The 26,475-nt window shown below is 44.6% G+C and overlaps 2 protein-coding genes across 5 annotated transcripts in view; both read left to right on the forward strand.

Moving 5' to 3' along the window:
• Positions 1-1,367: 1,367 nt before the first annotated feature.
• Positions 1,368-18,246, forward strand: SLC25A44 (solute carrier family 25 member 44). 4 transcript variants are annotated; one of them, XM_055403739.2, is made up of 5 exons: positions 1,368-1,509; positions 1,676-1,800; positions 6,168-6,812; positions 12,011-12,138; positions 15,587-18,246. In XM_055403739.2, exons 2-5 carry the CDS (start codon positions 1,680-1,682, stop codon positions 15,776-15,778), a joined length of 1,086 nt encoding a protein of 361 aa, XP_055259714.1. In that variant the 5' UTR covers positions 1,368-1,509; positions 1,676-1,679; the 3' UTR covers positions 15,779-18,246. The 4 variants fall into 4 exon arrangements, with proteins under 4 accessions (XP_055259714.1, XP_055259719.2, XP_055259718.1 ...); XM_055403744.2 differs by having other exon boundaries at positions 12,016-12,138; positions 15,587-15,724; XM_055403743.2 differs by lacking the exon at positions 1,676-1,800.
• A 92-nt stretch (positions 18,247-18,338) lies between these two features.
• LOC129541667 (uncharacterized) overlaps positions 18,339-26,475 on the forward strand; it is a 29,425-nt gene continuing 21,288 nt past the window's right edge. Inside the window, exon 1 of the mRNA XM_088835016.1 lies at positions 18,339-18,582. Coding sequence (XP_088691142.1) covers positions 18,422-18,582 — 161 coding nt within the window. The 5' untranslated portion in view covers positions 18,339-18,421. The remainder of the gene's footprint in view (positions 18,583-26,475) is intronic.

Below are 26,475 nucleotides of genomic sequence, written 5' to 3' on the forward strand. Positions count from 1 at the left end.
TATAACAAAGAAATTACTATTGCTGACATTTAGCCATTCACAATGTTGTATAATCATCACCACTATCTAGGTCCAGAACACTTTCATCACTCCAAACAGAAACTCTGTATTAATTAAACAGCCACTCCCACTCATCTCCCTCCAGTTCCTGGGAACCACTAACCCACTTAGCTGCTTTCTCTCTATATAGATTTGTGTATTCTGCATATTTCATCTAAATAGAATTGCACAATATGTGACTGTTGTGTCTGGCTTATTTCACTTAGCATAATGGTTTCAAAATTCTCATCGACATTGTAGTGTGTATCCATATTTTATTTTAAATAACTTATACCCCATTGTACAGATAAACAGGGAACCCTTTTTTCTACTTTTGGGCTATTCCAATACTGCTGCTGTGAAAATTTGTGTACAAGTTTTTGTTTGAATTCTTTCAGATACTTATTCAGAGTGAAATTGTTTGGTCATATATTAATTTAACTTAACCTACTGAGGAACAATCAAACTGTTTTCACACCAGCTAAACTCCACCAGCAATGTCTGAAGGTTCCAGTTTCTCCACACCCTTGCTAACACTCCTTACATTCCAGGTTCTTGTTTGCGTGCTTGTTTTAATTTTAGCCATCCAAGTGGGTGTAAAGTGAGATCTTATGATTTTGATTTGTTTTTCCCTAATGATACTGAGCATCTTTTCCTGTGCTTTTTGGCCACCTTCTTTAGAGAAATGTCTATTCAAGTCCTTTACCCATTTGAAGAATTGGGTTGTCTTTTTGTGGGGGTGTAGAAATATCTATTTTGAAATGAATCTATTCTCCACCCCATACCCCACCTCCCAATCCCTTATTTAAAGGGTTCTGCCTCTTCTTTTAAATCCATGTATAGGCAAATTGTTTTAGAGCTGGGAGAGACTACTCCACCTCCAGGATGTCCTCTATTCCTGCAATTCTTTGAGCTCTCAAACGTTAAAATTCGTTGTCTAAACTTAGTCCTTCCTGCTCAGCACATTAAGCCTCTGTTTTGGCTCAACAGATGAGAAAAATAACAGATTAGCTTTGAATTTTAGGATTCCAATAGCATCGAAACACAAGGTGACCCAATTAGAACAACACACTCAAGAAGTTCCGGCGGACTCAATTTCCACCGAGTGGAAAGAAAACGCATGCGCCGTACAGCTGAGGGCATGTCCGAGCTAATGAAGGCGTGGCCTCTGCCCGAATTCAAGATGGCTGCCAGGAACTTCCACTCTCGCTGCGGGGGCGGGGGGGAGAGGCTGAAGATTCAGAACGCTATTGGTGGAATTGGCACCGTTCATCTCCGCCCCTTCAAGGGGCGGGAGCGACAAGGTCCCAAGTTCCGGTTCCGTCAGTACCGGGAGCCCGGTCGAGATGGAGGAAGATGCGACCGGAGGCCATCAGTCTCCAGAAACAGAGGATAAAATGGGACCTGCAGCCTAGAGGTCCGCACTTGGAGTTCACCTCAGACGCGGCGGAACCACCCTGATCCGAGAAGGTAAGAAGCCACCTACTTGGGGTGCCTGAGGACTAAGGTCTCCGAGGAGCTGGACCTGTCAAGGAGGCAGCGGGTGTCTGCAGTGCCCGGCTGCAGTTCAGTGGGAGCCCGCCACACAGTTTGGGGAATGAGGGACGATGCCAACTAGTCATCTCTTTCTTCGGAGGAGCATGAGGTTCCCTGACAACGAAAGAAGGATGGCGAGAGGCATGGCGAGGGACAAGTCCGAGGATCCAGAGGCGGCAGTTCGCGGGCCAGGACAGAAGCAGCTTAAAGCGTGTGTCATATGGAGTAGGTGAAGAGGATTGTCATGTGGTGTCGGTCATGAAGCGTCACATGGGAGCCTATGAAAGACCAAAGGAAGACTGGGCGGGAATCTCTTCATGTCCCAGAGTGGAGATTGTCTTTTAGGGAGAGGTTGGAGGCGTGCCAGGGAACTTCCCTAAGAAAACGCATATTCATTGAGACTGGTGGGCAAGCATGGAAATATTTTCACATTCATGTGGTAGGTAGCTCCCAGGATGCAGAGCCTTCGGGCAGATGCAGAAAGAACAGAGGAGGAAGCAAAGATCTTGTTTCCGGCACAGAAGTGGGGACCAAGCCCCACAGATGACTTGTCAGAAGTTGTAGGTGTCGATTTGATTTGGTGGGGGTTGTTGACTGGTAAGATCTGCATGAGTCTAGTAGACATCATTGGGCCCAGTCCTGGTGACCAGTCAGGATGGGGTCAGAGGGCTCCTAACCTAGTCATAATGATCCTGGACTCCTGGAGTAGTTGTTACCATTGTCATAATACTGACAGTCCTTAACATTTAAGGCAGTACTTTCCAAACTCTGATATATGTATTAATCACCCAGAGATCCTGTGAAAATGTTGGCTTTTATTCAGCAGGTCTGTGGAACATCCTGAAATTCTGTATTTCTTACAAAGTCCCAGGTGATGCCCATGCTGCTGGTCTGTGCCACACTCTGAGTAGCAGAGATTTCGAGCAGCACTGTCCAGCAGAGCGTTCTGCAATAATAGAAGTATTCTGTTGTTTACAAAATGTTTTCACACGTATTAGCTCAGGTGAGTTGCCCCAAACTGTTGTATAGCTATGGCAGGCTTTATTAGCCCCATTTCAGAGATGAAGAAACTGAATTTCAAGGAAGTGATTTGGTTCCAATCCTACTAGAAAGTAATGGTAGTGGAACTCAAACTTGGATCTCCTGACTACTAGTGTTCTTTCCATCGAATGACCTTACGTTCCAGGTGACTCTGTTGTCCTGAACCAGAATCTTATCTGAGATCCTAGTGAAGTCTGGTATAGTTTTTCTGGTACAGGGAGAGTGAAGTGGTGAGGGAGTATACCTGCCTGGGCCAGTTTGTCCCTCTCCTCTGATTGGCTCATCAGTGAGACCTCTGCCTCTGACATCTCATTTGATGACTTCAGGACATCCTGGGTCATCTGGGTCTCCACATGAAGCACTTTAACCTTTGTGTCTAAGCTATGTTAAAAGATTGGAGACAATTCACAGTTGGAGCCGTGTGGTGCAGTGGTAAAAGAACCCGTCTCCCAATGCTGGAGACGTAAGAGATGCAGGTTCGATCCCTGGGTGGGGAAGATCCCCTGGAGAAGGGCATGGCAACCACTCCAGTATTCTTGCCTGGAAAATCCCATGACAGGAGCCTGGCAGGCTATAGTCCATAGCGTCACAAAGAGTCGGATGCAACTGAGCATGTACACATCCACACAAATGAGGGTCTGGGAAAGAGTCATAAAGAAGCTGGACTGATTGAGTTGGAAGGCTGCAGGAAGTGAGCGTACAGGTATCTGCAAGAAGGATTTTCCTGAGGGAGAGACAGAAGGAACTGGTTTTGATATTTCTGCGTGAAGTTGGGAGGTTATAGAACAAAGAGCAGGTTGAGATCCCAACTTTTAGGAGCAGCCGTACCTTTCAAAGGGGTAGGGAGGGTAGACACAGTGCCTTCACCTTCAACTGTAGAGGCTCAGCCCTCTGTGGCATGACCCATAGTGGCTTCCTCTGCCATCATGGCAATGGTGGAAGCTTCCTGCTTTGGCCATGGAGAGTCCTTTCTTCTTTCTGGGAATTTAAACTAGACTGGCACATGTGAGAGATGGAGATGGAGGAAGGTGGGAAGTGAGGCCCTGGGTGCTGCTGTAATCAGAAGGTGGTGTTGCTCTGTCACTCAGTTTCATAAGCTGAGATGGTCCCCTCAAAACCAGGTTCTGGGACAGAACCTCTGTTGCCCTGCTGTCACGCAGTATTCATGAGCCGGGCAGAAGGCTCTCCTGCGTGAGCCCTGCTGTATTTGTCCTGTGACGACAACAGGCCTGCCCAGCCACTCTGCTCAGTCCCTCCACAAACACGCTGGGAAAGCAGAGGTAGCTCTTGGTTTCTCTGGAACAAAGCTGAGAGAAATCCCTGGGCATCTGCATGACCAGGAGCTTATGCTTAACCCTTGTGTGACTGGCAGTTGCGAGGGCATTAATTCTGCCTCCCAGGGTTGAAATGGCTTGGCTTTAGACGGAACAGAGATGATTTCTGCTGGAACTCTTCAACTCCCATGGGGCAGAGGGCATGATGGAGCAGAGGCGCAAACTTGGCTCACATCCTGCCTCCACCACTGAACAACTGTGTGACCTTAGGCCTGTTTCTTTTAACCTGTTTGTACATCTACTTTCTCATTTAGCAGAAATGTCTAACTGTACACAGGTTAAGTTGTAAGGATTATATGAGGTAATATGTATTCAGTGAATCCCAGTACCTCTCTCTTTCCTCCTCTTTCAGTAGAAATGGACACATGACCTTGGGACCCTGGATGATAAACACCCACTTAGTTTTTCAATGATACAGTGATCCCCTTCTTTTGAAGGGCCTCAAAGGAGAAGATTGCTCCACTGGACTTGGTGGGTGTCGTAGGCTGAGGCTGGAGGAAGGGCCACAGCAAGTGGCACATCAGTGTTCCAAAGGCTCTCCTCCAGAACTCAGTCTCTCGTCATTCCCCATGACCTCAATTCTTTGTTCTGGTTAACTCTGTTGTTTCAGCCATTTTTCTCTCCCTTCCACTGTCTGCATGTATTTCTCCATTCACCTGCTTGGTCCTCCTCCAGGAAGCCTGTCTTGGTTACATGTGCCTCATGCATGTCTCACCTTGAAGCTGAGGTTTTCCCTTCAGCTCACTTGTACTGAGTTTATACTGCAGGTATCTTGTATTTTAATGAAAATCATACAGTCCAGCTCAGAGAATTCCAAAAAGCTAACCTTGGTTCTCCACAGACTTGTATGGTAAACCAAGAAGCTACTTAAAGTTTGGGGAGCCCCTGACTTCTCACTTCCTGGAATTTAACTTTCCACTTTCTCCTTCTGGCTGCAAATGTCCAGTATCCTACACAGGAGCACATTACATTGTCACTGTGTCTATGTCCAGTATATGATGTGCTCTCATTTGACATTTCTTAAGTCGGAAGCTCCTGATTTTATATAGTTATTACAGTTGTAAGATTATTAGTTTTGTTTGAAACTTTACTCTTTGGATACACATAACATGATGGCCACATGTATGTTAATTTGCCCTGGTTACTTTATCTCTGTTTCTTATGTCCATTCCCCAGAGGGATACTGAGTCTCCTTGAAGAGACTGAGTTTATCAAAGGCAGAGTCTCTCTGTCTTCTCTGTCACTTGAATCTCCCTTCATTGTCTAGGGCTGAGGTTATTATTTATGTGCTTGGGGATAAAGGGGCCAAGCATGTTCTCTACACTGTAGCTCTCAAGACTCTTCAGGGAAACTGCTTAGCTCTCAGATGGTTCATTTCTTTCTCTCGAGTGAGTTATCTAATAACCAAAGAGGACTCTGACCTTTGACTTGTTCCTGACTTCCTAATTTCTTTCATTAAAGGGGAGGGAGGTAGGGGGTGGCGGCTGTGGAGTGAAAGCTCTATTTGCTTTCTTCCTCACATTTTCTTCTAATGCAGACTGGGGAAAATGTAAGTGTAGTGAGTATGGGTCAGGGAAGTTCAGAGGGGCCAACACAGAAAACCAGAGATAAAGTAAGGTGAGTCAGCTGGTAAATGGTGCTAAAAGGGGTAGTCTGCTGAGGCTCAGTGGCTGAAGGCTGAAAGCCTTGCCTTCTCAGTAGGCCTCGGAGCATCAGAAATGGAGTGCTCCCCTTTAGGTTTTAGGAACCTCTGGAATGTCACTTAGTGACCTCCCATTAGCCCACCTAAAGGGCTTGCCTCCTGTCACGTGGTTGGTTTGTCCACAGCATCCTGAACTGTCTGGGCAAACTAGAGAAGGAAAAAGAGAATGGCCATGACACCAGGGCCTGGGCAGAGGCAGAGATAGTAGATGATTCCAGTAAGCTGGGAGTAGGGAGCTGAGGTGGGATTGGGGCCAGGGGAGTCCCTGAGGTGAGAAACAGCTTTCACAAGAGGGGTCCTGAATATGGGCAGACTGGTAAAGGAGAGAGAGGGGGCACCATCTTGATCTGTGAAGGAAGAATCAGGTAGGGGTTGGCAGAGCCAGATTAGTTGAAGTCTAAGCTTTGGGGAGGTGAGTACCCCAGGAGATGAAGCCTGAGAATAGCGTTTCAGAGCCTAGCCAAGAGGAGAAAGTGAATTCTGAGCTCCTCCATATTCCTCCCATCCTGCTCCAGTCCCCAGGTCTCCAGGCACAATGGAGGACAAACGTAACATCCAGATCATCGAGTGGGAACACCTGGACAAGAAGAAGTTCTACGTGCTCGGTGTGGCAATGACAATGATGATCCGCGTCAGCGTCTACCCGTTCACCCTCATCCGCACGCGCCTGCAGGTTCAGAAAGGCAGGAGCCTCTACCACGGGACCTTTGACGCCTTCATCAAGATCCTACGGGCGGATGGCGTGACTGGCCTCTACCGGGGGTTCCTGGTCAACACCTTCACCCTCATATCTGGCCAGTGCTATGTCACCACTTATGAGCTCACCCGGAAGTTCGTAGCTGACTACAGCCAGAGCAACACAGTCAAATCACTGGTGGCCGGTGGCTCGGCCTCTCTCGTGGCCCAGAGCATCACGGTGCCCATTGATGTGGTCTCCCAGCATCTGATGATGCAGCGCAAGGGTGAGAAAATGGGCCGCTTCCAAGTGCGAGGGAGTCCGGAGGGACAAGGGGTAGTTGCCTTTGGCCAAACCAAGGACATCATCAGGCAGATCCTGCGGGCTGATGGACTTCGCGGCTTCTACCGAGGCTATGTGGCTTCACTACTTACTTATATCCCAAACAGTGCTGTCTGGTGGCCCTTCTACCACTTCTATGCAGGTAAGCAGGAACTAGGAGGGTGAGGGTGGAGGATGGGTTCCTAATGAGACAGATGCTATCGCCCCCAGCATGTTCAAATGGGAGATTTAATGGGAGAATTCATACAGCAAACATTTGAATTCAAGAGGATTCAGAGATGAATAAGATATGGGTCTTGCTTTCAGAGAGCTAATATTACAGTGAAGGGAATCAGATAAGTAAAATCTATGACTGTAGAACATGGAGTATGCTCTCCATGCATCAGGATCAACTAAGGTTTGTGGAATATTGGCAGAGAATGGGTGGAGAGGGACAAAAATCCATGGGATTTAAAGATGGAATCAATGGTGATAGTGAGCTTTTGAGTTGGATGCCTTTCCTGGGTATTTTTAAATTTAAATTCAAGATGTAGTACAATCTTGAAGCTCTCTAATTCTGTATTTTTTGTTCACAAGTATTTCTTAGAAATGGGATTACTGGGTCAAGAGATAACATTTTTTTTTAATGGCCGCGCAGCATTTGGGGTTTTAATTCCCTGACTAGGGTTCAGACCTGCACCTCCCGCATTGGAAGCACGGCATCTTAACCACTGGACCTCCAGGGAAGTCCCAAGAGATGACATTTTTGAGGGTCTTAATAAACATACCGCCAGATTTCCTTCCGAAAGGGCGAAGCACATTACCAAGAGCAGGACCTGTATGTGCTTGCTACCCTGAAACTTCCGCAGCGTTGGGTAACTACCAAACTCCAGTTAGGGCAACCCGCACTTGCAACCTCGCTTGTCCCTGCCACTGGCTCCTAAACTTTGGCAGTAGGCATTCTGTTCCATACTGCCTGGAATTTTTTTGAGCAAATTTTGCAATGACTCCCTAACTTATAATCACTTGGTTTCTATTGCACCATACTTTTCTGATCCTCTTTATTTTCCGAAGTACTTTTTTTTTGTAACTTTGTCTCTTTCTTTTGTTTTAACAGTCTTTCATCTAGAGTATTTGGTAAAATTCAAATACCTGGACTCCAACCTTGACCCTTTGTATCAGATTCTTTAGGAACAAATGCTGATAATGTTAGAGAAACATCCTAGGAATAATTTTCTCTGGAGTCTGTCTTCACCCCATCTCCTCATTTGATTTCATCTACAGTTAGAATTGTCCTTTTCTAATATGTCCAGAATCTATTTCTTTTCCCAAACTAACCTGTCCAGAGCTCTGGTCAGATGCTCTGATTGTTGGACCTTTCAACTTGAAGGCTTGCACATACAGCTGAAATTTACTCAACTATGACATTTTTCATCCCAGACTTTTCCTTCTGACTTACTTTCAGGTATCAGTGGCCAGGTTATTCTCCAGATTACTGAGACTGAGGCTTTGCGCATTGCGCTTGGCCCCTGCCTCTTCCTTGTCGCCACTAACATTTATTGAACCCTCACTGTGTGCCAGGCTTGGTGACACTGTGTGTCTCAGGGTCTGATGAATTGTAAGTGCTCAGTAAATATTTGTTGAGCAAGTAGATTGGTTCTTGTCACTCCGTTTTGCTAAAATCTACCCATGCTTCCTTATGGGTATTTAGAATAAAATCTAATGCTTCTAAGGACCAGGTCACACAGACCGTCAGTGCAGGTCTGTGTGACCTGGTCCTTATCTCCTTCTCCAGCCCCGTCTCGTGCTCCTCTCCCCTTCCTCCCTGTGGCCCATCCTCACTGCCCTTCGCTCAATTCCTGAGATACATCAAGCTCTGTTCTCACCTCCTAGCCCTTGCAGATACTGTTCTTTCTGCCTGCAGTGCCCTTCCCCATTTTCTTTATGTGGCTGGGCCCTTCTCATGCCTCAGGCGTCGGCATACATGCTGCCTTTACCCAACTGGAAAGAGGGCGCTTCTTGTTTTCTTTTTCAGCACCTTTTCCTTTAGAGCACTTATCATAATTTGCAGTTGTTTTATCCCTAGCTCCCACTCAGCTCCTTAATTAGACTGTAAGTTCCATGAAGTTACTTCCCTGCCCATTTCTCTGTTTTATGCCTAGTGCTTTCACAGTGGCTGGCATATAGTAAATATTAAATAAATACTCATTTATATTACTTGCCCAAAGTCATTTAGCCAGGAAGGACTTAAACCAAGTCAGCCTAGGTTTATCTTCTGCCTTGCAGATAATAGATGCCCAATAAACATTTGTTGATTGAATAACGGAGAAGGAAAGACTTGGGACTCTTTCTCCCACCCTCTTGTCTTTGTTTTTTCATCCTCTTCCTAAACCCCAGGAAAATGGCATATGTGAGTGATTAGAATTGGTATCTGAATCCCACTGCAGCTTGCTGGCTTGGATGCCAATGCACAGGCCCAAGGAAGCTGGCAGTGGCAGTCCAAATGCTGCCTTCTAATGCTTGTGAAATGTTTTCTTCTCTGGAGAGCAAGACACCCTTGAGGCACAGCTGCCAGTTCACTTTGTTTCTGTTTGTATGCTGACCCTGGGGAAGAAAGTGATTAGAAATCAGGGGAGAGGTGATTCTGGTAGGGCTTAAGGAATTCTGTCGTGCCGCTGGATCTTGGAGGCCTTTGCCTCTGCCCTGCCAACCTCTATCCTCCTGCTTGTTTTCTAATCTTTAGTTGCCTGGCCATAAATCACCAAAACTAGGAGCATGAGAAAAAAGTTATTATTATTTTAATGTGAAGTATAGTTAATATTCGTTGGAAGGACTGATGCTGAAGCTAAAACTCCAATACTTTGGCCACCAATACTTTGTATGATGCGAAGAACTGACTCATTTGAAAAGACCCTGATGCTGGGAAAGATTGAGGGTGGGAGGAGAAGGGGATGACAGAGGAGGAGATGGTTGGATGGCATCACCAACTTAATGGACATGGGTTTGAGTAAACTTCAAGAGGTGGTGATGGACAGGGAGGCCTGGTGTGCTGCAGTCCATGGCGTTGCGAAGAGTCGGACATGACAGAAAGACTGAACTGAAACTGATAGTTAATGTATACTATTGTATGAATTACAGGGACACAGTATAGTGAGTCACAGTTTTTAAAGGTTATACTCCATGTGTAGTTATTATAAAATATTTGCTATATTCCCTGTGTTATATAATATGTCCCTGTAACTATTTTACACCCAATAGCTTGTGCCTTTCCTGGTAGCTTGGACGGTAAAGCATCTGCCTACAGTGCGGGAGACCCGGGTTCGATCCCTGGGTCAGGAAGATCCCCTGGAGAAGGAAATGGCAACCCACTCCAGTATTATATGCCTGGAAAATCCCATGGACCGAGGAACCTGATGGGCTACAGTCCGTGGACTCACAAAGAGTCAGACACTACTGAGCGACTTCTCTTCTTCTTTAATCCCCTACCTCTATGATGCCCTTCCCCCAGAAAAGAATTCTGAAAGGTGTTATGGTGACTGAATTGTAAAGAGAAAACTGAGAGGGATCCTTAGAGAGGGTAGATCGATTTGACACTCAGTCTCACTCAGAGTAAAAGCCAAAGTCCATGCAATGGCTTCAAGGCCCTAAATGACCTGCCTCTTAGACCTTATCTACTCTTCTTCCCCTCACTCATCCAGACATACTGGCCTCGCTGCCCCTTGAAGATCTCAGGCATACTCATGCCTCAGGGCCTTTGCATAGGGTGTTATCTCTGCTGGGAAAGGTCTTTCCACAGATCGATAAGGCTTACACTCTCCTTTAACTCTTTGCTTAAACTTCACCTTCTACCCTTGGCATTCTTATCTCCTTTTCCTGCTTTATTTTTCAATACCTAAAAACATACATATTTTTATATGTATATAAAATATACATATAAATGTATATTTTAGCATACATCACCTTCTGATTTTATTTTTTATTTATTGTCTGCTTTCCTCCACTAGAGTGTAAATTTTATAAGGGAAGGGATTTGAAGCTTTTTTTAAAAAAAACATTACAACTTGGATTTATAAAAGTTGGCAAAAAAAAAAAAAAAAAACTACCACCCTGAAATACACACTAATTAATCTAGCTTTGTTTGGTGAGGTAAAAGTTCTTTTTCCTTCTATTGTCACTTTCTTCCTCAATATTGTAAGGTAGTTTTAGATTTTTTAATCTGATAAATTTTAATATTCCTATACATAGCCCAGTTTAACTAGGCAAAAATTTAGACCTCTGATCTCTCCCTTCAGGACCTGGGGATCTGGGTGGCCCTTCCTGGGGCAGGTCTGTCCCAGGAGCAGCTGGAGGCAGGCTCCCCAGTGGCAAGCATTGACAGCAATGTTACTTTTCTCATTAATGAGCAATGAGAGAGAAAGGAAGTTGCTGAGATAAGTGGGGACAGGTCACATCATACTCTTTATGGAACGCTGGGAAGGATGGCCAGGTTAGGGAGAGTCTCAGCCACCCTGGTGACTTCCCTGGAGTCTCCTCAGATGCTGACCTGAGGCGCTTTTATTCAGTGCTGTTTCCTCAGAACCCAAGCTGACTGCTCACGGTAGTCACTCAGTGAATCTTTGTTGACTAAATGAACAGACTATCGTCTCTCATCTCCAGAGAGGGAAAAAGCAAAAGAATTCAATTGCAGGTGAACTTCCCAGTGATACTGGGGTTGGGTGAATCTGGGTGTTATTGCATCTGCTTCATCACCATTTTGAAAAATGAATTTTCCTTCCTTGATATAGGCTGAAGAAAAGTTTTCACTGTAGGATATGATTTTCCCTTTTGATTGTAATTGTTTTTTATTTTTAAAAATATTCACATGGTTTGACATTCAAAAGGTAGGAGAGGTGTGCGGTGAAAACACTCCGCCAGCGTAGTCACCCAGCTCCTTCCCTTGAAGACAGTCAGTGTTACCAGTTTTTAATGTATTCTATCAGTTATCCAGTGCACATATAAGAAAATATGCAGCATGTGCTTTTTTAGCCTGTGAGATGGGGGAAGTAGAGTATCGGCGTAAGAGTTTTACATCAGGAAGGATTTCTGCCCAGCAGATGAAAGGAGTCAGCAAGCAAAGGGATTTTGAAATCCCCTTCTCCGGAGGAATTTTTGTCCTATTCAAATTGACTTCTGGAAGGGGCCTGAGATTTATAAATTTTTGTTGCTTCTGATGGACGTAAAGAAAAGACGGGACAGAAGTTACAGGGTCTGAGGGGGCTAAGGATGGAAATTTTGTCATCGTTGGGCCAGCTGGTAGAAGCAGCGTGGGGCACGTGGGCTGGCACCTCACATCTTGAGGCACTGTCTTTCCCTCGATTCCAGAGCAGCTCTCGTCCCTCTGCCCAAAGGAGTGCCCTCACATTGTCTTTCAAGCCATCTCGGGGCCTCTGGCTGCAGCCACTGCTTCCATCCTCACCAATCCCATGGATGTCATCCGAACCCGAGTTCAGGTAAGACCAGTCTTCTTCTCTCCCCAGCTGCCAGATAAGCCAGGAGAAGCCTTTCCTTGTGGTTATGACTCACCATCTACAGAAACCAGCTGAGCACTTGGACCCACCTCAGATGTTTCTGTCACCCTGTCTACCACCTTGCATGCCTCTTGTCCTTGCCCATGCCCCCAGAATTCCTGCTGCTGTCTTCTAGGCCTTTGTTCTATCAGATTACCATCTGAGCCACCAGGGGAGCCCTGGCATAACATATCAGCCACCTCTTCCTTACCTTGCACGTTTGTAGATACTAGAAACGTGATTGTAGTTTAGTAGGTCTCTCTGGCTCTTCCACTTGGCTCTGCGCTTTCTACAGTGAGAGTGACTGTTCTTGAACAGTTTTCACACATGGTTCTGTATGGACTCAGCACAAATACAGACAAAGGCCTTGGTGGTGCTGTCCAGAAATGATAGACCCTGTCTTTAGTCAGCTCAGTGACAGTTTCACAACCCAGAGGCCAAAGAAATTGGGTCTAAATGATAATATGTAATATACAAATGATACATTTTGCTCTGTAAAGCTTCAGGTGGGGTGTATATGCACACACCTGCACACACGCGCACTCAGTCATGTCCAGTTCTTTGTAACCCCATGGACTGTAACCAACCCAGATCATCTGTCCATGGGATTCTCCAGGCAAGAATACTGGAGTGCATTGCCATTTCCTCCTCCAGGGGATCTTCCTGACCCAGGGATCCAGCCAGTGGCTCCAACATCTCCTGCACTGGCAGGCAGGTTCTTTACCTCTGAGCCACTAGGGAAGCCCTAGAATGAGGGAGGAGAAGGAAGGATAATAACCTTAACAGGTTAGAGGTGAAGTCAGCTTTTCTGATACCAGGATGTTAGGACGGGGGTGACTGGTAAATATAGATACAATTGAACCTTGAACAACATATAGTTTAGGAAAGCCGACACTCTGCATAGTGGAAAATCAGAGTGTAACTTGGCCCTCTAAATCCATGGTTCCTCATCCATAGATTGTATAATACTGCAGGATTTTTTTTGGCGGGGGTGGTGTTTTTTTTAAAGTATAAATAAAAATGAATTTTTACTTAAATCATTTTGGTATCAGTTACAGTCATAAAGACATTTAATTACATTGCGGGTAATATAAGCAGACAGTTCAGTTTTAAATTCAGGTTTTTTATGGCACCCCACGTGGCATGTGGGATCTTAGTTCCCCATCTGGGGATCAAACCTATGCCCACAGCAGTGGAAGCGTGGAGTTTTAACCATTGGACAGCCAGTTCAGTCAGTTCAGTTCAGTCGCTCAGTTGTGTCCGACTCTTTGCGACCCCATGGACTGCAGCACTCCAGGCCTCCCCGTCCATCACCAACTCCCAGAGTTTACTCCAACTCATGTCCATCGAGTCTATGATACCATCAACCGTCTCATCCTCTGTCGTCCCCTTCTCCCGCCTTCAATCTTTCCCAGCATCAGGGTCTTTTCAAATGTCAGCTCTTCGCATCAGGTGGCCAAAGGATTAGAGTTTCAGCTTCAACATCAGTCCTTCCAATGAATATTCAGGACTGATTTCCTTTAGGATGGACTGGTTGGATCTCCTTGCAGTCCAAGGTATTCTCAAGAGTCTTCTCCAACACCACAGTTCAAAAGCATCAATTCTTCGGCGTTCAGCTTTCTTCATAGTCCAACTCTCACATCCATACATGACCAGTGGAAAAACCATAGCCTTGACTAGACGGACCTTGGTTGGCAAAGTAATGTCTCTGCTTTTTAATAAGCTGTCTAGGTTGGTCATAACTTTTCTTCCAAGGAGTAAGCGTCTTTTAATTTCACGGCTGCAATCAGCATCTGCAGTGATTTTGGAGCCCAGAAAAATAAAGTCTGACACTGTTTCCACTGTTTCCCCATCTATTTGCCATGAATTGATGGGACTGGATGCGATGCCATGATCTCACGGACAGCCAGGAAATTCCCTAAATTCAATTTTTTATGCAATAACTCTGCTACCTATGTAAACTTTGATTTATTTCCAGAGAAGTTAAATAATCTCTTTAAATTTAATGTTAGTATAAGTATGAAATTCTTAAATTAACCAAGTATATACTTTAGAGAAACAGGAATATATCTTGATATGTTTCAAGATATACAATACATAGAGGTTAAAAAGCAATGGTAAAATCTTTCTGGTTATTTTATGTTTTATTTATTTTTAATTTTTATTAGTACTGTTAGTAGTGTTACTGCTGAAAAAAAAATACTGCGTATAAGTGGACTCACACCATTCAAACCCATGTTGTTCAAGGGTCAGTTGTATGTTTATCTCTTGGAAAGATTGTCCCTGCTATGACCCATACGTTTTAAAATGAATGGTATCTGATCGGTTTACAGATAATAAAGCGCACAAGTTCTGTCCTTATTCTCTCCTCGCCTTGCTATGGAGGTTCCATGAGGAGAATCAAGGGAAAGAATGGCTCCCTACTATATGACTTGGCAACTAAACAGCAACTACTTTGAGGCGTTCCCAGCTAGAAGAGACAAAGTGCATGTGAGGACCAGGCCGTAGGTAGAAGAGTCTGTAGATAAGTGGAGGGTGAGAGGAGCGGAGGTGATCAGAGGAAGAAGGGAGTGAGGGATGAGGGGGCGGGTGCTGAAGAAGGCAGAGAGCAGTAGGGAGATGTTCTCAGCCAAAGATGCGGGCACCTTGGGAATAGGGAGAGGTAAAACAAGGCGTGCGTCTGTCCTGCATTGGCTGCGGGTCTGAGTGGGCTGGTCTCTAAATGTGGTGTTTGGTTGTAGGTATGGAGAAGAGGGCAAGAGTATTAGGAAAGAAGAGAGAGAAGATTCTTGCCTTAGCCAGGCTTCTGGTACGATAGGGAAGACAGGTCACAGGATGGGAGGCGGCAGGGACGGAGGGAGGACTCTAGCCATGAGGGTTCAGAGGAACTGAGATGATCAGAATCAAAATGTCTGCAGAGGCCTTGGAGGTGATGTAATTCAGCCTCCCTGAGACCAGAGAGGAGAACTTAGTCCAGACTCATCACTGTGTAGTTTATGTAATAATAGTAATGAAGCTAACATTTATTGAATACTTACTGTCTGCCTGGCACTGTTCTCAGCATTTATAAGAATTCTTTTGCTTACTGCATAAAACAACCATACGGTGTAGGTACTATCATTATTATTATATATTTGAGGAAACTGGGATGCAAAGTGCTAAGTAAACTACCTGAGATTATGCTGTTAGTAAATTAGCGGGCAGGATTCATACCAGGCATTCTGGCACCAGAGGCCACACTCATTCACTGTGCTGAACTGTCCTGCTGAAGCAGAGTCCAGCCCTCTGACTCCCAGGTCTAATTCTTTCCACTTTTAGGCTAAGATAGGACAGACTGGGTGTAGGGACTTTGACTGCAGACTGTGATCCTCCACTGTGTTGACTTTTCCAGGTTGAGGGCAAGAACTCCATCATCTTGACCTTCCGACAGCTGATGGCAGAAGAGGGGCCTTGGGGGCTCATGAAAGGCCTGTCCGCCAGAATCATCTCAGCCACGCCCTCCACCATTGTCATTGTGGTGGGCTATGAGAGCCTCAAGAAACTCAGCCTCCGACCTGAGCTGGTAGACTCGAGACACTGGTAACCAGTGATGGGGAGAGAAGCCTGCTGTTTCCTACACTACTCTGGGTCGGGGCAGAGAGGAGAGGCTAGCACCCTCTCCAAGTGCCCCCACCGCATACCTAGTCCTGCCGTGGGCCAGGTGGCCTGTCTGGGACAGGGACAGAGACTTTGAACTGCTCTTGCTGAAGAGGCTCCACGCCTGGATCCCCCATCCTCATTATTTTTAATTTTCTTGCCAAGCTGGGCTTCCTCACTCAGTCCAGGTACTCAGTCCTGCCCTAAGGAAATCCACTCTACCCGCCAATCCCACTCCATCGATCCCCTGCTGATCCTTCTCCCTCGATCTGTGTCCCTGAGATCCTGAGAAGAGCTGTACATAGAACTTGGTTACTACCGCTAGTTCTTCCTATTGGGCTTTCAGTCCGAATTCCAAGCAGCTGCCATCAGCCCTTCATCTCTTAGGTTTGCTTATTTTTCTTTTGGGACTGAGTTGCCCACCAGACTACTCTGCTTTTTTCTGCCACTGGGGACAAGGTGCCAGGCACTTTTACACAGGGAGTAGGAGCAGCAAAAACCTCTGGTTCTCCAGAGCACTTGTCCTCTCTTTGGAGAGTTATTAGGTTGGGAAGAAATGTTGATACTTTATTTTGTGTGTATATTTTTCTGTGAATCAGGCTACTGTCTAAGTCCTGCTAAAGCACCAGTCCTGCAGTCAGAGCCTACCCCTTCCTCAGACAGGTGAAAAATGTAATGTAGCTTTCCCCTCAATCCCAGTTCCCTATCCCTCCCAGTCCCTCCAGTCCCCAGCCCTAGGACAAACAAGCTGCTGTTTTCCCCTGGCCCAGATAACTACAGTGGTGGGCACAGCTCTAAGTAAATCAGACTGTCTGGGACACACTGGACTTGGAACACTACCCTGAAAAGTCTGGTTGAGAGAGTAGTTGGTTTGGAAAGTGACAGAAGGATATGTGTGCCCTAGCGCATCTCCCTTGACCAGCTGAGCCAAACCTAGCAGAGGGTAGTGGAGGTTCTTAACCCCAGGCAGTCATCTCACACACACACACACACACACACACCCGTGATCACTTGGACTCACAGAAACAGATGTTGTCTCACAATGGAAATCTCTGAGATGTGGAACTGTTTGTGTTTTTCTTCTCCCCGATGTAAGGAGACATCCCGGTCATGGTACCCTCTGGAGCGATGCTTGGAGGAGGGTAAAGGGTGGATTGGGAAGTCACTCAATATCAGGACCACTGCATTTACCAGCCTGATACTGCCGAGATTATCTGTTGAAGCTCTCAGGAGCTAGGTGATGAGTGCTTCTTTCCTGCCTTATCCTTCCCCCCACAACACACACCTCCTCTATCAAGTCTGTGTGGCAGGTGAGGAGAGGTGCAGCAAATGGAATGAGAAGAAGGCATATCAAACCCACACTTCTGCTTGAAACATCTGACTTGGATGACCCGTCAAACTTTCTTATTTGGTCCCACCCCCTGGGAGAGGCCACGGTGCCAATTTGAAAGGTGCTAGCTACCTGAAGCCTTGGTATTTCTTATGGCTGCCCCACAGTCTATCTCCCGGGGCTAGATCAGAATCTGAATTCTCTACCTTTACCACCACTTCCCAGCTTGTGCTCTTTGAAGGTTATTTTCTCTTTCATTCATTTCATTGTTTGTCCCTTCTTAGACTTTGTCAAGAGTCCTCCAATTTCTGTTCACAAATGGTCATCTCGAGGGTTCGGTCTGCACACCATTCTCAATCTTCCTGTGTCTCAGTCACTTCTTTACCCTAAGAACCACGAAGATAAGAGAAGCCAGGGGTCCCTTCTTTCTCTTTAAACTCATTCTGTTGAGACCTTTGGAGGCTGATTTTCTCAGCTCCACACCTTCCCCTTCCTAGAGACTTACATTCAGCCCTTCCCCACCATTGCAAAGTGGGGAAGGTATCACGGACGAGAGGTAGCCGCCCGCCTCTCTTATCTTAGGTTGTTTCTCCGACCCAGTCTCCTCTTTTTCTTCTGTTTTGTTTTCTTGTAAAGTATTTCAGTCTTACCTGTTTCCTGTTCTCTCGCTCTCTCTCTCACACACATACACGCGCGCGCGGGTGTTTTAAAGATGATGTGCATATATACTAAAAGGGACCCATGGCCCCTTACTTTTTCATCTAATATTTTAGGGACTGGTTTTGGGTTTGGTTAAAATATGGCTTGGTGGGGATGGGACCGTGGCCTTCCATTTTCCCAGGACCATGGATCGGACCAATTGGAGTGTTTGATGTATTGGTCTGTATCCAAAATTGGAAGGAACTTAAGACGGGAGACTGGGCAAGATGGGGAAACCTGATGGGAGTATTGAAGGACGGGGGAATAAAAATGCAGATACAGTTAACATTTGATAAAGTGGACTCCTGTGAATAATATTAACGGCGAACATTCACTGTTGCACCGTACGAATTCTCTAAAAAGTGTAATTAAACGTTTTTATTGAGTCCCTGAGTTTCGAGCTTATTTTGCCCTCCCGCCTCCGGCAGTGTCCGGTCTCCGCGGCTGGGTGATAGACATTTGCTGCTTCCGATCGGAGGCGCCCACGACCGGGAGCGGCCAATCGGGGGCTCCGGTGGGCGGGGCGTCCGGGTCAGTCGGTTTTGGCGGTTCTATTTCAATATGGCCGAAGCGAGCAGCGTCAACGTAGGCAGCAGCTGTGAAGAAAAAGGGCCCAAGGAATTGTCTCAGGAATCTGCGCGCCCCGGCACTATAATTTCGAGGGTGAAGCTTTTCGACACCATGGTGGACACTTTCCTCCAGAAGTTGGTCGCTGCCGGGAGGTAAGGTAGAGGAAGTGAGGCTAAGTGTAAATCTCGTAGATTGTTGTCCCCCTGGAATCTAAACCTCGCGAGATCAGGACGGCCCGTGATGGGTGGGTGGGGGCAAAGAACTGAGTCACGTGGATGTTGGGGTCACTGGTTATTTTGCTAACGCAGGTACTGTGGAGCAGACCTAGGACTTCTAGCTACTCCTTTCTTTGGTAAACCTGGTGTTGATTATAGGTGGTTGGAAGGAACGTTACAGGCTTTCGAATTAGTTTTAGGGTTCAAATCATGGCCCAGCTTAAAATGAAAACGATTTAACTGCTCAGTACTTCTGTTCAGCGTGAATAAAACAGCAACAATAGTACTTTTCTCATAGGGTCTTTCCGAGATTTAAATGAGTAAATAGTCGTAAGGGTTTTAGAACAGTGCCGGCCACGTAGAAAGCATTAGAATTATAGAATTTATTATGAAAATAGTAATACGTTCTTCACTGGGTGGGTGTGAGGACTGAATGTCTTACAATAGAAAGAAACGCTTCCGGTCTACTTTCTATGAACAGTATTCTAACAATGTTAGTGACCTGGGTTATTGAACATTTCAAACAATAGAAATTGGTAAGAGGAGAAATTCAGGCAAGCCTTTATTGAGACTCGTGGCGCAGCAGGAGGGCTTGAAAACAAATTGTAGGAGTCCTTGCTGGATTTCCTGTGGGAAAGGCAGCTGGTCCCTTAAATGGAGAGAGGACAGGGGTGGATCCATTGGTCCAGCTTGGAGAGGAGGCTTAAGTGTTCTGCCTACCCTTTCACTGGTGCTGTGTGCCGGGATCATGTGCAGTACCAAGCTTTTACTTCCAACAGCCCAAAAGTAACAGTTGGCGTTTTGGTCTTTTTGTTTCTTATTCATAACTTGCCATTAACTGTGTGTGTATGTGGTTAGTTTTAGTCCCTTATAGTTTCTTTGTATTCTAATGTTTGAGGAGACTTTTGCCCAGGTGCAAGCATTACAGCAAAGGGACCCGGGTCCCAGCCTCTCACAACATTATTGGACACTAAAGGACGAGTTTTGTCCATGGTCCCATACCCCAGAACATTAGTGCTGAAACACTGTTATCAGAACCCTCAGGGGTTTGACCACAGCCTGTTCTCCATCCATGCTCTATGTCCCCACTACCTCTGTTCTTTGACTTCATCAAGACTTTCATCTCCTGATTTCCTTCCTAGTTTTAGGACTTTGTTTCCTACAAAAACCTTAGGATCCATCTTGTCACTCATTGATTCACTTAGCAAATATTTAAGTGCCTGTGCCAGACACTATGTCAGGTGCTGGGGATACAGTAAAGTAGACAAGGCCCCTGTCTTGGAGCTTACCTTCAATATGTGGAGACATGAAGTAAGCAAAATTATCACAGAGCTTGGTAAGGTAATGAAAAGGCAACTTGGGGGAAAGGAAAACACTAGATAAGATAGGGATTCCACTCTGAGAAAGTGACACTGATCTGAAACTTGAAGAATGAGAGGGAACCAGCCTTTTGAAGAACTAGAGAAAAAGCTTATGGGAAGGAGGAACAGCTTGTGCAAAGGCCTTGAAATGGTCAGGGCATTCTAGGAAGTAGCAGAATGAGAGTAAAATAAGAGGAGGCTGGACAGGCAGGTGATAGGCTTATCAAGCCGAGCACAGTGTCCATAGTAATAAGTTTGATAAATAATTTATAATCTTTTTTATGAACCGTTCATGACACACCATCATTATATGTCCAGGCAAGCTCTATTATTGATCGATCGATTGGCTTTCTCTTGCTCATTCTTTCCCTCCTCTCCCCTCCCCATAGGCCCTGCTCTCCGTTTGCTGTTTGTACATTTTTTCATGTATTCATGTGCAAATATTTACTGGATATCTCTAGTGTCTCAGGCTCTGTTTTAGGAACTGGAAATACCTCAGTGATGAAGATAGGAAGGTCCCTGCTCTCATGGAATAGACTTTCTTGTGCCATAAAGAAAAATAAATCAGCGAAAAGGGATAGAGAGCAATAGGGATGGGACTGGGTTAGTGTAAGTGCAAGGACCTGACATTTGAATAAGTTTGCACCCTTGTAAAGTGTGTTGTTTTGTCTGTAAATTTATATAGGTTTTAAATTTATATGAATCATAATCGTGCTGCATGTCTTTTTCAATCAACAGATTTTTGTTTTTAAGATATAACCATATACTGTAAATGCATGTGGTTCACAGCTTCTCAGTGCTGTTTATCGTTTCATGATACACGTCCAGCACTTGCCCATTCCCAATCATGAACTCTTGTTTGCCTCCAACTCCCTCCTCCACAGATTATGCCAGGGTACCTCCCCTCACAAACTAGTGCTAGAATTTCTTTGAGGTATACAGTGGAGTGAAAGCACTGGATCCAAGGGTTTACATCTCCCTATGTTTTGTCAGATTGCTTTCCAGAAAAGCTGTTCCTATATCCACCATTCTAATGTTTGCCATTCTGAAGGTGTGAAAAGGGTATTTCATTATTATTTTAATTTGCACATTTTTAATTCCTCATAAGGTGTGGGCAATTCCTTGTATACCTCATTAGTCATTTGACTTCCTTTTCTGTGAATTGCCTACTTATTTCCTGTAATGGTTTTTTTTTTTTTTTTACTTTTTTTAAAATTGGGTTTTTTATCTTGTTGATTTGGTAGAGTTCCCAGTATGGTCTAGATATCAGTCCTTTTGTCAGTTTTAGACTGAAGAGGAAATAGCTATCTCTATGAGATGTTAGCTTTCTCTGTCATGTCTTTTGAGTAGCAGAAATCCTTAATTAAATTAAAAATTGCAGATTTTAATTGTTTACACTTTACCCCAGGAAAATGAGGCAGAAAGAGAAATGTATAGTCATCCCAGCGGGCCTTCTCCCAAGCTATATGGATACTCATGACTCTACTCAGCCTTTGCACTAACTCCACATCCCTTCAACAGTCCCAATAAATTGAGAGTCCCTTGGACTGCAAGGAGATCCAACCAGTCCATTCTAGAGGAGATCAATCCTTTGTGTTCATTGGAAGGACTGATGCTAAAGCTGAAACTTCAATACTTTGGCCACCTCATGCGATGAGTTGACTCACTGGAAAAGACTCTGATGCTGGGAAAGGTTGGGGGCGGGAGGAGAAGGGGACGACCGAGAATGAGATGGCTGGATGGCATCACCGACTCTGTGGACATGAGTTTAAGTGAACTCCGGGAGTTGGTGATGGACAGGGAAGCCTGGCGTGCTGTGATTCATGGGGTTGCAGAAAGTTGGACATGACTGAGCGACTGAACTGAACTGAACTGATGGCAGTGAAAGCCCAGAATCCTAACTTATAACCCAGCACGGAATTCCCTGAAGTTCTTGAGTTGACCATTTAACTCTTCTTTTTCAGTCTTTTGTTTCCTGAAAAATGTGTTTAAAACTATACATTTTCATGTAATTACTGCTTTCTACAAATTCTTATATCTAATATCTTCAAGTCTTTTGCATGTTTAAGTTGAGATTTATTTCATATACCATAAAATTCACCCTTTACTGTGTGCAGTTAGTATATTCACAAAGTTGTGCTACCGCCACCACTCTAATTCCAGAACATTCTCATCACTCCAGAAACTGTGTACTCTTTAGCCATCACTTCCCATTTCTCACCCCAGTCTTCTAGCTCTTGGTAACCATTATCTACTTTCTGTTTCTATGGATTTGCCTTTTCTGGACATTTCATTTTAGTGGAACCATACAACATGTGGTCTTATGTGTCTGGCTTCTTACACATAGCTTGATGATTTCAGGGTTCATCTGTGTTACGACATGTATCATTATTTCATTCCTTTTTATGGACTGAATAGTGATTCCATTGTATGGTATATCATATTTTATTTACCCATTCATCAGTTAGTAGACATTTGGAATTGTTTTTACTTTTTTGTCTATTATGAATAATGATGTTATCAACATTTGTGAATAGATGTTATCAGTTCTCTTGGGGATATTCCTAGAAGTGAAAATGGCAGATTGTATAGTAACTCTGTGTTGAACTTTTTCAGCAGTTGCCAAGCTATTTTCCAAACCAAGTGTACCATTTTACATTTACTCTAGCAGTTGATGGTGGGTTCTGATTTCTCCACATTCTCACCAATACTGGTTAGGTCTGTCTTTTTTGATTATAGCCAACAGTCATCCTCGTGGGTGTAAATTGGTATCTCATAGTGGCTTGGATTTGCCTTTTGCTAATGATTAATGATGCTGAGCGTATTTCATGTTCTTATTTACCTTTGGATATCTTCTTTGAAGACATATCTCTTCAGATTCCTTGCTCATTTTTTAATTGCGTTATTTGTCTTTTTACTGTTAGCTGGTAAAAATTCTAATTTTGAGAAGTCAAATTCAGATTCAGTCAATTCAGTCACTCACTCACGTCTAACTTTGCAACCCCATGGACTACAGCACGCCAGGCTTCCCTGTCCATCATCAACTGCCAGAGCTTGCTCAAACTCATGTCCATTGAGTCTATGATACCATCAACCATCTCATCTTCTGTCGTCCCCTTCTCCTCCTGCCTTCAGTCTTTCCCAGCATCAGGGTCTTTTCCAGTGAGTCAGTTCTTTGCATCTGGTGGCCCAAGTATTGGAGCTTCAGCTTCAGCATCAGTCCTTCCAATGAATATTCAGGACTGATTTCCTTTAGGATGGACTGGTTTGATCTCCTTGCAATCCAAGGGACTCTCAAGAGTCTTCTCCAGCACCACAGTTCAAAAGCATCAATTCTTCAGCGCTCAGCTTTCTTTATAGTCCAACTCTCACATCCATACATGACTACTGGAAAAACCATAGCTTTTACTAGATGGACCTTTGTCAGTAAAGCAATGTCTGCTTTTTAATTGGAGAAGGCAATGGCAACCCACTCCAGTACTCTTGCCTGGGAAATCCCATGGACGGAGGAGCCTGGTAGGCTACAGCCCATGGAGTCTTGAAGAGTCAGACATGACTGAGTGACTTCACTTTCACTTTTCACTTTCATGCACTGGAGAAGGAAATGGCAACCCACTCCAGTGGTCTTGCCTGGAGAATTCCAGGGACGGGGGAGCCTGGTGGGCTGCCGTCTATAGGGTCACACAGAGTTGGATACGACTGACATGACTTAGCAGCAGCAGCAGCTGCTTTTTAATATGCTTTCTATCTAGGTTGGTCATAACTTTTCTTCCAAGGAGCAACTGTCTTTTAATTTCATGGCTGCGGTCACCATCTGCATTGATTTTGGAGCTCAAGAAAATAAAGTCTGTCACTGTTTCCATTGTTTCCCCATCTGTTTGCCATGATGAAGTGACGGGACCGGATGCCATGATCTTAGTTTTTTGAATGTTGAGTTTCATAGCCAGCTTTTTCACTCTCCTCTTTCACTTTCATCAAGAAGTTCTTCAGTTCCTCTTCGCTTTCTGCCATAAGGGTGGTGTCATCTGTATATCTCAGGTCATTGATATTTCTCCTGGCAATCTTGATTCCAGCTGTGCTTCATCCAGCCTGGTATTTCACATAATGTACTCTGTATATAAGTTAAATAAGCGGGGTGACACTATATAGCCTTGATGTACTCCTTTCCCGATTTGGAACCAGTCTGTTGTTCCACGTCCAGTTCTAACTGTTGCTTCTTGACCTGCATACAGATTTCTGAGGAGGCAGGTCAGGTCGTCTGGTATTCCCATCTCTTAAAGAATTTTCCACAGTTTGTTGTGATCCACACAGTCAAAGGCTTTGGCATAGTCAATAAAGCAGAAGTAGAAGCTTTTCTGGAACTCTCTTGGATTTTTTTATGTTTCAGCGGATATTTGCAATTTGATCTCTGGTTCCTCTGCCTTTTCTAAATCCAGCTTGAACTTCTGGAAGATCTTGGTTCACATACTGTTGAATCCTCGCTTCAAGAGTTTTGAGCATTACTTTGCTAGCGTGTGAGATGAGTGCAGTTGTGTGGTAGTTTGAACATTCTTTGGCATTGCCTTTCTTTGGGATTGGAATGAAAATCCCAAATTGGATTGAAAGTCCTGTGGCCACTGCTGAGATTTCCAAATTTGCTGGCATATTCAGTGCAGCACTTTTCAGTGCAGCATCATCTTTTAGGATTTGAAATAGCTCCACTGGAATTCCCTCACCTCCACTAGCTTTGTTTGTAGTGATGCTTCCTAAGGCCCACTTGATTTCACATTCCAGGATGTCTGGCCCTAGGTGAGTGATCACACCATCGTGGTTATCTGGGTCATTGAGATATTTTTTGTATAGATCTGTGTATTCTTGCCACCTTTTCTTAATATCTTCTGCATCTGTCAGATCCTTAACTTTCTGTCCTTGATTGTGCCCATCTTTGCATGAAATCTTCCCTTGGTATCTCTAATTTTCTTGAACAGATTTCTAGTCTTTCCCATTCTTTTGTTTTCTTCTGTTTCTTAGCATTGATCGCTGTGGAAGGCTTTCCTCTCTCTCCTTGCTACTCTTTGGAACTCTGCATTCAGATGGGTACATCTTTCCTTTTCTCCTTTGTCTTTCACTTCTCTTCTTTTCATAGCTGTTTGTAAGGCCTCCTCAGACAACTATTTTGCCTTTTTGCCTTTCTTTTTCTTGGGGATGGTTTTGGTCACTGCCTCCTGTGCAGTGTCACAGATCTCTGTCCATAGTTTTCAGGCACTCTGTCTATCAGATCTAATCTCTTGAATCTATTTGTCACTTCTGCTGTATAATCGTAAGGGATTTGATTCAGGTCATACCTGAATGGTCTAGTGGTTTTCCCTACTTTCTTCAATTTAAGTCTGAATTTGGCAATAAGGAGTTCATGATCTGAGCCACAGTCAGCTCCTGGTCTTGTTTTTGCTAACTGTATACAGCTTCTCCATCTTCAGCTGCCATCTGATTTGGGTATTGACCATCTGGTGATGTCCATGTGTAGAGTCATCTCTTGTGTTGTTGGAAGAGGGTGTTTGCTATGACCAGTGCATTCTTTTGGCAAAATTCTGTTAGCCTTTGCCGTCCTTCGTTTTGTACTCCACGGCCAAACTTGCCTGTTACTCCAGGTATCTATTGATTTCCTACTTTTGCATTCCAGTCCCTTATGCTGAAAAGGACATCTTTTTTTGGTGTTAGTTTTAAAAGGTCTTGTAGGTCTTCATAGAACCATTCAACTTCAGCTTCTTTGGCGTTAGTGGTTGGAGCATAGACTTGGATTACTGTGACGCTGAATGGTTTGCCTTGGAAATGAACAGAGATCATTCTGTCATTTTTGAGATTGCACCCAAGTACTGCATTTTGGACTCTTGTTGACCATGATGGCTACTCCATTTCTTCTAAGGGATTCTTGCCCACAGTAGTAGATATAATGGTCATCTGAATTAAATTCGCCCATTGCAGTCCATTTTAGCTCACTGATTCCTAAAATGTCCATGTTCACTCTTGCCATCTCCTGTTTGACCACTTCCAATTTGCCTTGATTCATGGACCTAACATTCCAGGTTCCAATGCAATATTATTCTTTACAGCACCAGACTTTACTTCCATCGCCAGTCACATCCACAGTTGCATATAGATTACTTATTTATTAACATTTATTTAGGTTTAAAACTGCAAAGAATTTTTTCTTTGGTTGCTTGAGCTTTTAGTGTGTCATCTAAGAAACCATTGTGTAATTCAAGGTCATAAAGATTTATACGTATATTTTCTTCTATGACTTTTATAGTTTTAGCTCTTACATTTTGGTCTTTGACCCATTTTGACTCCCTGGAAAAGACTCTGATGCTGGGAGGGATTGGGGGCAGGAGGAGACGGGGACGACAGAGAATGAGATGGCTGGATGGCATCACCGACTCGATGGACGTGAGTTTGAGTGAACTCCGGGAGTTGGTGATGGACAGGGAGGCCT

This window comes from Moschus berezovskii, chromosome 4 (genome assembly GCF_049115385.1).
Source record: "Moschus berezovskii isolate FMDL1 chromosome 4, NW_MosBer_1.0, whole genome shotgun sequence".
Taxonomy (NCBI): Eukaryota; Metazoa; Chordata; class Mammalia; order Artiodactyla; family Moschidae; genus Moschus; species Moschus berezovskii.

Excerpts from the sequence above, each read along its gene's own strand:
- SLC25A44 (XM_055403739.2), top strand. The coding sequence starts at position 1,680 with ATGAGGTTCCCTGACAACGAAAGAAGGATGGCGAGAGGCATGGCGAGG. Across the intron at positions 1,801-6,167 it reads TAAAGCGTGTGTCATATGGA|TCCCCAGGTCTCCAGGCACA; the intron begins GTAGGTGAAGAG and ends ATCCTGCTCCAG. Across the intron at positions 12,139-15,586 it reads TCATCCGAACCCGAGTTCAG|GTTGAGGGCAAGAACTCCAT; the intron begins GTAAGACCAGTC and ends TGACTTTTCCAG.